Source organism: Martes martes (genome assembly GCF_963455335.1).
Source record: "Martes martes genome assembly, chromosome: 6".
Classification (NCBI taxonomy): Eukaryota; Metazoa; Chordata; class Mammalia; order Carnivora; family Mustelidae; genus Martes; species Martes martes.
The window spans coordinates 89264108-89277336 of record NC_137893.1 but is presented as its reverse complement, the minus strand read 5'-3'; the positions used below and the strand labels follow the sequence as shown (position 1 = coordinate 89277336).

Here is a 13229-nt window from a genome sequence, read left to right as displayed (position 1 = left end):
CCTAAAAAAAAGTTTAAAAACCACTAGTCTAATCTAACCCTCACTTCGAACAGCTAAAGAAATGGGGCGGAGGGGGTGTGCTGGCTGGGGCCACTCTGGGACTCAGCAGCATAACTGGAGAGAGGACCAGGATCCCTGCCTCTGGCCCAGGCCTTTGACCTAAGCTGCTGGGCTCCCTGAGATGGTTCTGGAAGGGAACTCAGTCAGTGACATGGTGTGTGGTAAGGGTGGTGCTAATAACTTGGGGGCAAGGGCAGCAGCAGGAGGTGATAATAGAAAGATGACACAAGCATTCTGCAGAGTGCCCAGCTGGCTCAGACGCAGCCCCTGCCCTCCGTGAGCGCTCCGTCTATCAGGAGGTTCAGAACCAGGTGAATGCACCTTCTAGCCTCCGGTCTCACTCCTCTCAGCTCACTCGCCACATACCTGCCACAGAGGACTTTTTTTTTTTTTAAAGATTTATTTATTTATTTGACAGAGAGAGAGGGATCACAAGTAGGCAGAGAGACAGGCAGAGAGGAGGGGAGGGGGGCAGGCTCCCCGCTGAGCAGAGAGCCCGATGCCGGGCTCCATCCCAGGACCCTGAGATCATGACCTGAGCCCAAGGCAGAGGCTTAACCCACTGAGCCACCCAGGTGCCCACAGAGGACATTTTTAAAACACAAAGCTGACATGGCAGTGGCTCAGGGCAAAGCCCTCCCACTGCTGGAGGGTGAAAGTCCAGCTCCTTCCTTGAGCCCACACGATTCCCCCCAAGCTCAGCGCCTCCCTCTATTTCCTCCTGGCCCTTCCCTGGCATCCCCTGTCCCTCCATGTCCCCAAACACACCAGCCTGCCGACTCCTCCCACCCTTGCGCGGTCCCCCAGTCAATACTCCCTCTTGTTCACGGGGTGGACACCGAAGCTGCCCCTCTTGCTCCCACCAATATGTGACCTCTACACTGTGGGTTCCTCCCTCATTTAATACTATATAATCATATTATTTATGTAAGAATATAAAATACCAGGGAACCTGGTTGGCTCCATTGGTAGAACATGCAACTCTTGATCTTAGGGTCTGGAGTTCAAGCCCCATGCTGGGCATGGAGCCTACTTAAAAAACTAATAAATAAATATAAATAAATAAATATGAACAAACAAACAAATAAAATACCACAACCCTTCGCATCTTGGAGAACTAACTTTTGCCGACATCTTACCTCCGTGGTCCATCCAGTAGCTCACTCTGAAGTTTTCACAGCCAGGGAAACTGCCAGTGAGGCCAAGTCTGGGCATTGGCTGTGGTGCCTTCCCCCTGCCACCACCACGATGGGAATGTCTCTCCTACCTTAGCAAGAGAAAGAGCTGATAGGGGCGCCTGGGTGGCTCAGTGGGTTAAAGCCACTGCCTTCAGCTCAGATCATGATCCCAGGGTCCTGGAATCAAGTCCCGCATCGGGCTCTCTGCTCAGCAGGGAGCCTGCTTCCTCCTCTCTCTCTCTGCCTGCTGCTCTGCCTGCTTGTGGTCTCTGTCTGTCAAATAAATAAATAAAATCTTTAAAAAAAAAAAAAGAAAGAAAGAGAGAGAGAGCTGATAGTCAGATGGTGGTTACCTTTCCCCTTATGCATTGGCTCCTAAGAAACTCAGATCTGAATCTTAGCCCCTTTCTGCAGAGAATGATTTGGTATTAACTGTACTCCTGGCTATAGGTATAGGCCCCCAGCCTATATGGCCTCTCTCCTCTCTCATGTTATCAAGGAGTGGGGGTGACAGTGGCCATGATGTCTGGAGACAGATGATAGAACTAGGCAGGCAAGGTTTGAAATACCTAGGGTCTAGCCAGAGGGCAGATCAGCTCTAAATCACCAGTTAAGAGCTGATTTTGATTAAATATTTAACCATCCTCATTCCTCTCCAACCTGGAAATCCAAACCTGAGCTCAGAGGCCAAGCTGGGAGAAGCATTCATTCATACTCGACTACAGGAGAAGGAGAGCCTTGTGCACTGGAAAAAAATTACAACTCCTTAGTTGAAATTATTGCTAAAACTGTTGGAGGGTTTGGGGAAGAATAAGTTCTTAGGATAAACATTTCCCTATATGGGATTGCTTCCAATATGGACTTCTTACGCTTCAGGACTTCTTACCCTTTTGTCCCTCTCCACATTGAGTGACTTCAAATGACCTCCCCATCTTAGCTGGGGCTTCACTGACCATTAACCATTGCTACAACCCGTGTACTTATTTCCTGCAATGATGATGGTGGCAATGGTGGTGGAATTAATTCCAACTGATGGTATCGGTTGTAGTGAAAAGTGTGGTGATGGGATGATGTAATTGTGATCGAATGAGAATACGGATGATAAACCGATGGTGATGGGTGTGATTGGAGTAGGGATAAGGGGCATGGGTCTAGGACAGTGGTAATAGTGATCTGGTTATAAGGCAGTGGTGATGACAAGGATCATGTGGTAGATGATAATGATGGTGGTGGTGGTGGTGGACCACCATGTTCTACCAGTGGACGAAGATGTGTAAGTTCCTTGAGAGCAAGAATCTTTTCTCTCTTGTTAATCATTATGTCATCAGAGGCTTGTAGTGTTGATGGTGGTGGTGGTGGTGGTGGTAATGGAGCCTAGTTTGGGAGAAGGGGACCTGTGATTTGAGTAATTATGGTGCCAGTAATAGAGTTAGAGTTGGGTAATGGACATACAGGTAGCGAATGTTGATGGTGGTGGTATGGTAATGGGCGATATTATGACACTTTGGGTTTAAGGGTACATGGATGAGAAGAAATGCAGAAGATGCCACCTGGAGTTGGTGAAAATGGGCTTGTATCATGTGTCCCTCTGACCTATGGCCACTTTCCCATGACCATGCAGCCTCCCCTCCCCCATCACCTCATCACCATGATCTGCTAGGGACTTAGAAGATCATCCTGACCATTCTTCAATCTTGGGTTAGTGTCGGCTCTTATTCTGGCCTTGACTCCTGATTAGCCAGTGGGAAAATCTCAGCAGGCCCCTGTGTCTGATGATCAGAGGCACAGTCTCCACACTCCTACCTGTCTCTCTTCTCCAGGGTAATCCCCAAGGGTCTCTCTCTACTAACAAAGCCCCCTCCAATGTCCTTGATCTTATGGCTCCTCTCTAGCCCCTGACTGAGAAACCTTGATGAAGTCACTTATTTCTCTGGGTCCCTGCCCTTAGAGCTCTCTGGGCCATAGGACAGAAAAGAGAACTCTCTTTCTCGGGAAGTAGGGAGAAGGTCGACCAGGACCTGGGCAAGTCCTCACCCATGGAGCATCGGGTAGGCTCATATATTTTATGAAATCCATTTCACATAGTATATGAAATGTCCAAAAAGGCAAATCTATACAGAAACAGAAAGTAGATTAGTGGCTGCCTAGGGCTGGAGGGATTGGGGAGAACTGGGAGTGACTGCTAATGGATAAGGAGTTTCTTTTGGGGGTGATAAAAATGTTCTAAAATTGATTGCAGTGACGGTTGCACAACTCTAATTATATACCACAAGCTGTATTTTAAGACATATCGTTGGGCATCAAAATTATGTTTCGGAATAGCAAGTATAACATGCTTTTCTATTTATGGGGGGGACAGGGAAAGAGGGAGGGAGAGAGCTATGATTATTTATTTTTTTAAGATTGTATTATTTATTTGACAGAGAGAGAGAGCACGCACAAGCAGGGGCAGCGGCAGGCAGAGGGAAAGGGAGAAGCAGGCTCTCCGCTGAGCAGGAAGTCCAATGTGGGGCTCAATTCCAGGACCCCAAGATCATGACCAAAGCTGAAGGCAGATGCTTAACTGACTGAGCCACCCAGGTGCCCTGGGAGAGAGGTATTATAAACATAACAAAGAAGTCATTGAGGCTTCTGGCTGGCTCAGTTGGTAGAGCATGTGACTTGATCTTGGGCTTATGAGTTTGAGCCCCACGTTGGGTGTAGAGATTACTTAAAAAATAAAATCTTTCAGGGGCGTGTGGGTGACTCAGTCGCTTGGACATCCGACGCTTGGTTTCCGTCCCAGTCGTGATCTCTTTGTTGGTGGGATCAACTGAGCCCCGCGTTGAGTCCCCTGTTCCCCTAGTCCAGCTCCATAATCAGCAGGGCACCCACTTGAGGATTCTCTCCCTCTGCCCCTCCCTCTACTTGCACACACGCTCGAGAGCACTCTCTGTCTCTCTCTCAAATAAATAAAAAAATCTCAAAAGAAAACAAAATAAAATCTTTAAAAAAGAGAGAGAAGAAGAAGCCATTCATAGGAGTTACCTCTAGATGATCAGATTCATGGATGGGGGGGCTTTACTATTTTATTTTATATGCTGTTTACATTTGCCTTTATACTATAAATATGATCTGTTTTTTTACTTTTTTTTTTTAAGATTTTATTCATTCACTTGACAGAGAGCGCAGGCAGGGGGAGCAGCAGGCAGAGGGAGAGGGAGAAGCAGGCTCCCACCAAGCAGGAAGCCCGAGGCGGTGCTCAATCCCAGGACCCTGGGATCATAACCTGAGCTGAAGGCAGATGCTTAACAATGACTGAGCCACCCAGGCGCCCCTTGACTATATTTTTTCAAGATTTATTTATTTACTTGAGAGAGAGAGAGAGAGCCCATGCTCTCTCAGGGGGCGGTAAGAGGGGTAGAGGAAGAGAGAGAGTCTTGAGCAGATCCCCTGCGAGCACAGAGTCTGACTTGGAGCTTGATCCTAAGACCCTGAGGTCAAGGCCCTGAGCTCACCAGCTGCATGGAAACCAAGAGTCAGCCACTTAATTGACTAAGCCACCCAGGCGCCTCTGCTTTTGACATTTTTTTTTAAAGATTTTATGTATTTATTTGACAGACAGAGACCACAAGCGGGCGGAGAGGCAGGCAGAGAGAGAGGAGGAAGCAGGCCCCCCCACCCCCGGAGCAGAGAGCCCGACGCCTCCCGATCCCAGGACCCCAAGACCACGACCCGAGCCAAAGGCAGAGGCCCCAAACCACTGAGCTACCCAGGCACCCCTGCTTTTGACATTTTTAAACAAGAAGGAAGCTGAAAGCATGTGACAACCCCTCTGAAGTCTGGCAAATTAGGACCTAGAGCCCCCGGCACGTGTGTCAGAAGCAAGAGGACCCCAGGGGGCAAGAGCAAGAACGGGAGACAGTTACACATGTTCTGGAACATCAGAGCTACATGGGCGTGGTTTTCTTGGAGGGAAAGCAGAACTTCAGAGTTTGGCCCCTTTCCCTCTGACCCCAGGCACAGCCAGGAGTGTGTCCTGGGACGGAAACTGTCTGTGTATGGCCTCGGTGAAAATTTCAAACCCGCTGAACATAGGGTCCAAAAGGCCAAAGATACAGCAAGTACCCTGCAGGAAAGCCCCCCTCCCCCACCCCAGTCCCCCTCCCTGAAGCGAACCAGACTCCTCTCACTCGAGTAAACAGCCGCACACCATACACTTGGCTCTCCCATGTACTCTCATTCTCGGAGGCCAGTCCTTAGGCGTGTACAAAGCACATGCACCCCCTCCACCGTGGAGCCTCACAGTACCCTGCGAGGGGGCCCCCACCCTCTGGGAGGCCACGCTGTACGGATCAGCCCCAATCAGGGGACGTTTAGACTGCTTCTGAACGTTTTTAAAAGAAGGCTCCACGCCCAACATAGGGCCTGATCCCACAACCCCGAGATCAAGATAGCAGATGAGTCTGTGCCAGTTTAACAAGAAAGCTCCCATTTCCAGACGTTTTGAGTGTGAGATCACGGCTGAGGCTTTGTGGAGTTCCATGTAGGATACCGCGGTGAGTAACTTCGCACACATGGAATTTGGCAAGTCTACCCAGCCCTCTAAAGGACGCGTGTCTAGAAGTGGAGATGCTAGGTCACAGGCTACATTCATTTATAATTTCTACAGATGTTGCTAGAATAATGGCCATGGTTTCTCTTTGCCTGGGAGCTGCTTAGCTTTGTGGTTTTCCAAACACTCCCTTGTGTCTGTTAACTTCGGGGCAATGAAAATTCCTCCTCCCTCCCTCTCCGCTGGCTGGCACAAAGCGGGACTCAGTCTCTGGCCCTTGGAGAGACAGCCAGGGGAGCTGAGCGCGGCAGGTTCTGCAGTCAGAGACAGAGGGTGGCCCAGTGTGACCCTGTATCTGTCCTGTCCTTAGCGTCTGTCTCCAGCTCTGTGGAGACAATCTGCTTCCACGATGGTTCCTCCCTACTTGTCCACCAACCTGCACTCTTCCCCACTGCCCACCCCTAGCCCCAGGACCTGGGCTTTGCCCTCCTCCCCAAAGGAAGAAGAGTCCAAGCCAACAAAACGAAAGGTCCACAGGCTTTTTAATGGTGTGATGGCTACTTCCCTTCCAAGACCCGATCTAATCATGACAGCGGCTTCCAGGGTGTCGGGGTGGGGGTGGACTGGTGCAGGGCGGGCAGAGGCCATGCAGTGACTGGGAAGAGGTGGGGAAGGGTGTTACATTCTGTTTGGCGTGTAAACATTCTTCAGTGGCTTCCCTGGGGGAGGGGGAGGGCATCTCCCTGCCACCCCCCCACTCCATGCCCGCCAGGGCTGATCCCCAGAGCTGTGAAGACTGAGCCAGGCCCCAGTAAGGGGCTGGGAAAGGGGGAGCCCATGTGCCTGGGGCACGGCCCTTCTGCACCTGCTTCGTACACAGTGTGGCTTGGGGGGGGGCATGTTCTGGGGTGAGCAGACCTGCATCTGAGCCAATGACACAGGTTGTGGGAATGGGGAAGTGCTAGAGGGGTGAGGTGATGGTGGGGGTGGGGTGTGACACTCTTTTACAGGGAAGGGGTTCGGGACCAGGACAGCTTGGTGGAGGGGATAGGTGCTGGGTGGAGGGGATGAGTGCTTGAGGGGAAAGAGGCTGCTGCTGGGGGGTGGGGACACTGGGAGGTGTGGTTTCCTCTGCCCTGGATCCTTCCTGGGGAGAGGAGCAGAGACAGTCCCCTGGTCCCCTCCACAGTCGCCCCTTCCCCTCCTTCCCTCGGTGACATTCAATGACGCAGAGGCCCGAAGATAGATGGGAGCCCTAGGGAGGTCTGGAATCCCAAGAGCAGACAGGGTTTTGCGTCTCTGCCCAGCTCTAGTGCTGGGTGAAGCTGGGGGTGAGATGGGCCTGGGGCTCTCTCAGGCCGCCCCCTTTTCCTTCCAACACCAAACCAGGGTGTTGTTGGTCCTTGGGCAGGGGTGAAGCTGGGGGCCCTACATTCACGGTTCGGTTGGTGGCAAGGAGCAGGCCCAGGACCTGGGCACTGGGGGTCATGCCCTGGTCCCCACCTGGCACGAGCTGATTGTCATTCGGAGAAGCTCTAGGTGGGAGGGAGTGGCCCCTCTTCCACCCCCTCTGCTGGACCCAAGAGGGCAGTAGAGGCCTTGGGAGGGTCTCGGGTTGACAAAGAGGGCTCTGTCCGGAGAGGTTTCCTGAGTGTTCTGGGAGCTTCTGCGTCAGCATGAGATGGACCTTGTCCAACCTGGAGTCCTCCCCTGGTCTCGTTTGCAGAGAAGCCACCACCTTGGTGTGGGAAGAGCTGCCCAAGCCTGCTGACTCTCCAAGAGAGGCTTCAGCAACCACCAGGCTGCTTCCAGAGCAAACTTCCTCACGGGCGTCCTTCTAAGTGATGGTGGCTGGATGCTGCCAGACAGCTGGGGCATGTCAGGGTCTTTCTTCCTCTTCCCCTGGTTGCCTTGCCTTGTTTCTGGGACCCAGAGAAGAACAGAGGGGCCAGGCCAGGGGACAGAGGCTGAGGGTGCTGAGGACTGAGGAGGCCTGCAGGGGACCTGTCCCAGATAGACAGTTTGGCTGTCCCTTCCGCAGCCAGGGTGCTGCTTGGCCCAGACAGAGGCCGTTGAGGCGCGTGATGAGGTGGGGTGAGCTATGCAGGAGCCAGACCCAGAAGGAAGCCCCATATCCATTCATGGAACACCACAGCCCTCACCCTCTGCAGGGACAGCTCAGCTGCATGGGCTGGGGTTAGTACAAGAAGGGACAGGCTGAAGGGTTAGCTGGGGGAGAAGGGGACCTGGGCCGGACCCATCACACAAGCACACAATCTGGACGTTAGAAAGGCCTTTCCACCTTGAGTCCAGGGGCCAGCTGTCTACCTGCCTGTTTCTGCTTTCTCTGCCCACTGGGGAAGATGATGGTCTGATCCAGCCCCCTCCCCATCCCCAGGAGGACAGAAAGTGTGACCCGGCCAGAACTGAGTCCCTGAATCTCTAAATGGCCAGTGCAGAGAAGATGAAAACCAGCCATTCTCCACCTCCACTGAACTCAAGAGAGAGGGAGGTTGGCTGAAACTGCAGCAGGCAGGGTTGAGGTTAGATGGCAAGAAGGAATTCCTGATGGTGAGGGGTCCTGAGCACTAGATCAGGAGGCCAAGGGAGAGGGTGAAACCTTTTTTAAAGCCCCCCTCCAACTTCCCATTGGGAAACATGTGCCCAGGAAGGCAGCCCACACACACACTCTACGGTTCCCACTGAGGACCCACCCAAATTTATGGGGAGGAGAACTTTGCACCCTGGGGGTGCAGGAGAGCAGCCCCCCAATCACCTGCCCACTACCTCCCACAGGGGTGTCCAGGATGGAGCTGAATTTGGGCTGGTCAGACCTGCCCCCTCACACCTGAGTAGACCATTGGTCCCTAGGTCCCAGCTCCCCAACCCCAGCCTGGTAGCTAAGGGGACCACCACAGCTCCCAGGAGATTGTGGGGTTGGCTGGAACTTCCACTTCTGGAATTTGAGGCTGCCTTTCCGTGCAGGTGGGCTTGGGCTGGAAGAAGGCCGGGAAGAGGGGAAGGCGCTGCAGGAGGTGTAAGCAGAGGTCCCTGGAGGAGCACGGAGAGCAGCAGAGGCCTGGCGGGTGGGCGAAGGGGTGGGGGAGGGCGTCCCCATTACTGGAGTCCTCGGTGAAAAAGTGTCTGAGCCTTCCCCGGGGCCAAGGGTGAGCCTGCCCCACCCGAAGGGCGGCAGGGGGAGGGCAGGGGTCACGGAGAAGGGGCGGAGGACGGGGGCCAGGCCCTCCCCCCGTGGCGCGGCGTCCCCCTCCGGCCCGGCCGGCGGGCGGGCGCGGCGAGTGCTGGCGCGCGTCCTCGCGGGTGCAGGCGGGAAGCTGGGGCCGCGGGTGGCGCGCGTCAGGCGCGTAAGGCTGTGCTGGGAGCTGTTTCAGTGTGGCCGGCTGCGGGTGGGGGGCCGGGGTGAGGGTGGGGGGCCGCGGAGAGCCGCGCGCGTCATTATCTGGCCCCGGCCCGGCCCTCCGCGACCCCCGCCCGGCCTTTGGTTGCTGCGCGCTGAGTCTGGAGTTTCCCTCTGGGTCCTTTCTTGGCTCCCCCCGGGGAGGGGGTGCCATCAGGCTGGGCCCGGGCCTGCGGGGCGCCCCGAGGCGGGGGCCCCGTGGGCCGGGCCTGGTGCGAGGGGGAGGAGCTCTCCTTGCGGGACAGGGACTGGCTCCGGGGGGACGCGCTGGGGTGGCGCGGCGCGGCAGAGGCGGAGGGGCCTGGACTGCGCGGGGCAGGGGGCCTGGTGCCGGCTGGGGCTCTCCCGGGCCCCGGGCCCCGGCCAGGGGGCTGTTTGGGGCGGAGATCAGCAGCGACGGCCGACCCTGGAGGCTTCTGCAGCTGGAGCCTGCGGGACGAGGGGACGGGGCAGAAGACAAGAGAAAAGAGAAGGGCAAAGAAACAAAAAGGGAGAGACATTTTCAGAATCGCTGAACACTCAGCGGGGAGCCTGCTTCTCCCTCTCCCCCTGCCTGCTGCTCTGCCCACTTGTGCTCCCTCTCTGTCAAAATAAAGAAATAAAAATCTTTTTTTAAAAAATCGCTCAGCACTGAGCCCTGGAGCCCTGCGGCTTCAGACCTGGGTGAGGCTGTGGAGACCACGGCACAGGTGGATAAACCAGGACTGGTGCTCCGTCCTCCCGGGCAGAACCTCCAGGGGCCACAGGCTCCTGGGACTGCTACCTGGCCTCTCTGTTTCATCTTTAAAATTCTCATGGATTTTACATTCTACTCTACCACCTACCCGTGTTTACATCGGTATGAATAATGTTTTCTCCCAACTACTCTGGTCTTTATCCTTTGGCTTCAAATGCCTCATGGCACACCAGAGGAGGTGTGTGAGCCGCACTGGCCCCCATTCACCTTCTCCAAGCTTGGCGTCCCTGACGACCCCTCTAGACATGTTCACTGTAGCCACTCCCTTGAGCCCAGTGACAGGGCTGGAACCTGATTGGGAGGAGACACGTAGTTGGGGAGGTGGAGAACAGGAAGTGTCCTTCTCCTGCATCCTTGCTAGGCCCTGACCTTGGCTCTGGGGAAGCTCCCTCGGTTGGAGGCCTTCTGCGGTCACTGTCTGGCCACCGTAAGGCCAGCTGTGGTTTCTCACCTGCTGGTGATGGCTGTGTCGGAGGTGGGGGCAGCGCCATGGGGTCTGCTGGCAGCAGAAGGCTGCTGGGCTGCGGCGGGCGTGGGCATGCGGATGCTGATGGGGCGGGGAATCCGGCTCCGGGTGGCGGCTGCCCGCCCGGCCTTCCTGGGGGCAGCAGGTTCCGAGGCAGGCGTGTCCTCCTCGGAGCCGGTGCCAGAGAGCGTCTCTGAAGCCCGTCGCTGCTCCTCACTGGAGGAGGACGAGGCCCCGGAGGCCAGCCGCAAGAGCAGGCGGCCCTGCCTCTTCTCCATCACCAGCCGCGCCAGGTCCTGCTGTGGCCGAGCCCTCTTGCCCCACCGTTCTTTGGCCGACAGGGAGCCTGAGGGCTCCGAGCCTGTGTCCTCCTCAGATAGCAGGACGGGGATCCGGCTCCTGGGGCGAGCGCCTGCTATGGCGTGGCGGCTGGGGGAGATGGTGGCCAGTTTCTCGGGGCCTGGCTCCAGCGGGGACACTGGAGTCAGCCCGTTGGCAAGGGCTGGGCCATTGGGCAGTGAGTCTGTGGCCACCTCCGGGGGGTTGTCCCCGGGAGGGCCAGCCAGAGCACAGCTCTCCAGCCCTGACTGGGCAATGCCATTCTCTAGGGGCAGGGAAGCCCCCTCCTCCACAGCCCTCCCATCAGAGGGCGCCTCCAGGCCCAGTTCACCCCCAGCGCCCAGCTCCTCAGGCCGGGACGCTTGTCCACCGGAAGACATGACGTTGAGGTGGGTTTTCTCCGCAATGTGCACAAAGGTCCTCTCAACTTTGGTGAAGGGTGAGGAGGTGACGGCCACCCCTCCCGCCCCTGTGGTCACTGCCCCGGCCCCCGGCCCCGTCCCAGGTCCAGGGGGCTTGGGCTCAGACTTGAGGACAGAGGACAGGGTGCCCGGCTCAGACACGTCCAGCTGGCTGCCGGTGGGCTGGGGCCGCTCTTGCTGAGGAGTGAGGGCAGCCAGAGTGCCCAGGTCAGGGTCGGGGGCCAGGTCGGCAGTGACGGGCGACTTCTTCATGTCACCAGGGGAGACGAGCACCAGCGTTTTGGAACCCTCCTCGGGCTCCAGGTCCCCGTCAGCCATGGAGGCCCGGCCCCTGGACTCCTTCTGGTCATCAGCCAGCAGCGTGGATGGGGCACCCTCCTGACTCCGGTCCGTGCTCCTTTCACTCCCCTCGCTGCTAGAGCCACTGCGAGGCCCCAGCACCTCCCCTAGAGCCACTGCCTCCTCCTCCTCCTCATCTTCCTCCTCCTCCTCCTCCTCGTCTTCCTCCTCCTCCTCCTCCTCGTCTTCCTCCTCCTCCTCCTCGTCTTCCTCCTCCTCTTCCTCCTCTTCCTCCTCCTCTTCTTCCTCCTCTTCCTCTTCGTCCTTCCCATTAGCTTGAGGCTGAACAGGAGCCAGTGGTACCTGGGGGGTGGTGAGCAGCATGTGGGAGAAGCCCACCCTCCGGACCCTGTTGAGCAACCGAGCCCGTTCTCGGTAATCAGAGAGATCTTTCTTGAAGTCCTGGTAGGGCAGGCTCAGAGGCACAGCTCGAGGGAGACCATTGACCTCAAATGGGGGCGCCACGGAGAACACCTGCAAGGGGCACACACAGGAATTCGCTGATGTCACCTGCCCTGCAGGGCCCGATGACACCAGCACTGCGCCCACAAGCTAGGAGGCCCACGTGCCCAGGTGCATGCGCCAGAGAGTGTGCTCCCTGAGGCTGAGCACTGGGTCTGTCTTGTTCATTGCTCTATCCCCCAAGGCCTAGAAGGATCCCTGGCACCTAGTGAGTGCTCAGAAAGTCTCTGAGGAAGGATTGTGTGCATGCTCCAGCTCCCCCGAGGCCCCTGGTCCTGATGCTGGCAGTTCCTCTGTCTCCCATCTCCCACCTCCTTCACTCTCCTCCCTGCCTCTGACACCCAGAGCCAGCTTTAGTTCAATCAATAGAAGACAATGACAGTGGCAAGGCATCAGAGGCATGGTGTGGATCAAGTCTCCCTTTGACAGAGGACGAAACCAGGTCCAGAGAGGAGTGGCAAGCGTCTGGGTCAGCCCTTGCTGCCTCCTTACAGGACAGGATTTCTCTGCAGCCAAGGAGCTGGCGACCAGGGCCATCAGAGCCTGTGCAGGAGCAGGGCAAAGTTCAGCTGTCCTCCACACCCCAAAATGCAGGCTGGGCGCCGTTAGAGCTCCAGCGCCCTCTTTCCTCCTGCCCTTTCCTGGCCTGTTGCTCAGGAATTCTCCAGCCCTCCCCAGCTGTGTGTTGAGACCACAGTTCCTCCAGGAATTTGCAGCTAGCTTACAAAAGGCAGTTTCTCTCCACTTGATTTAGTTTTCCCTTTTGAAGCTTTGGGCAGAGCCCTTGGCAATGTGATGGCCTATATTCTTGGTTTTCTGGACTCCTGCTACATCTCCCCTTAGCCTTCCAGACTAAGGATCCTTTCAGACTAGAAAGGCCTGATCACCCTGTCAGGACCTCAGCCTTGCATCTTCTCCAGCTCTGATCTAGTCAACACACGCACACGCACACGCACACTCACGCATGCATCTCCGGCACCCCCAGTGCACCAGGCCCCATCGGGGCTGACATAGCTTAGTTTCAGGTAGGGTTGGGGCTGACAGCATCCAGTGCTTTGTCAGCCTTTTTGAACATGCTGGGCCCTGTCTTCCTAAACACAGCCCCTCCAGATCAGAAGCCCCAGAGATCGGACATCTCCAACACCTCCAGGTGCCATCCAGACTTGCAGGGAGTCCTGCTGAGTATTCTTCAACCTCTGCGTCTGCTGCCTCAGCTGTAGGGGCACAGCCCTATTAGGGGGGGTGGGGGGCAGTTCCCCAGCCACGGGCTTGTTC

General features: G+C 56.2%; 1 protein-coding gene across 1 annotated transcript in view; it reads right to left on the bottom strand.

Moving 5' to 3' along the window:
• Positions 1 to 6302: 6302 nt before the first annotated feature.
• Positions 6303 to 13229, bottom strand: part of TTBK1 (tau tubulin kinase 1) — a 37647-nt gene continuing 30720 nt past the window's right edge. The window contains exons 13-14 of the mRNA XM_080806515.1: positions 10378 to 11966; positions 6303 to 9619 (exon numbers count right to left, since the gene is read on the bottom strand). Coding sequence (XP_080662641.1) covers positions 9229 to 9619; positions 10378 to 11966 — 1980 coding nt within the window. The 3' untranslated portion in view covers positions 6303 to 9228. The remainder of the gene's footprint in view (positions 9620 to 10377; positions 11967 to 13229) is intronic.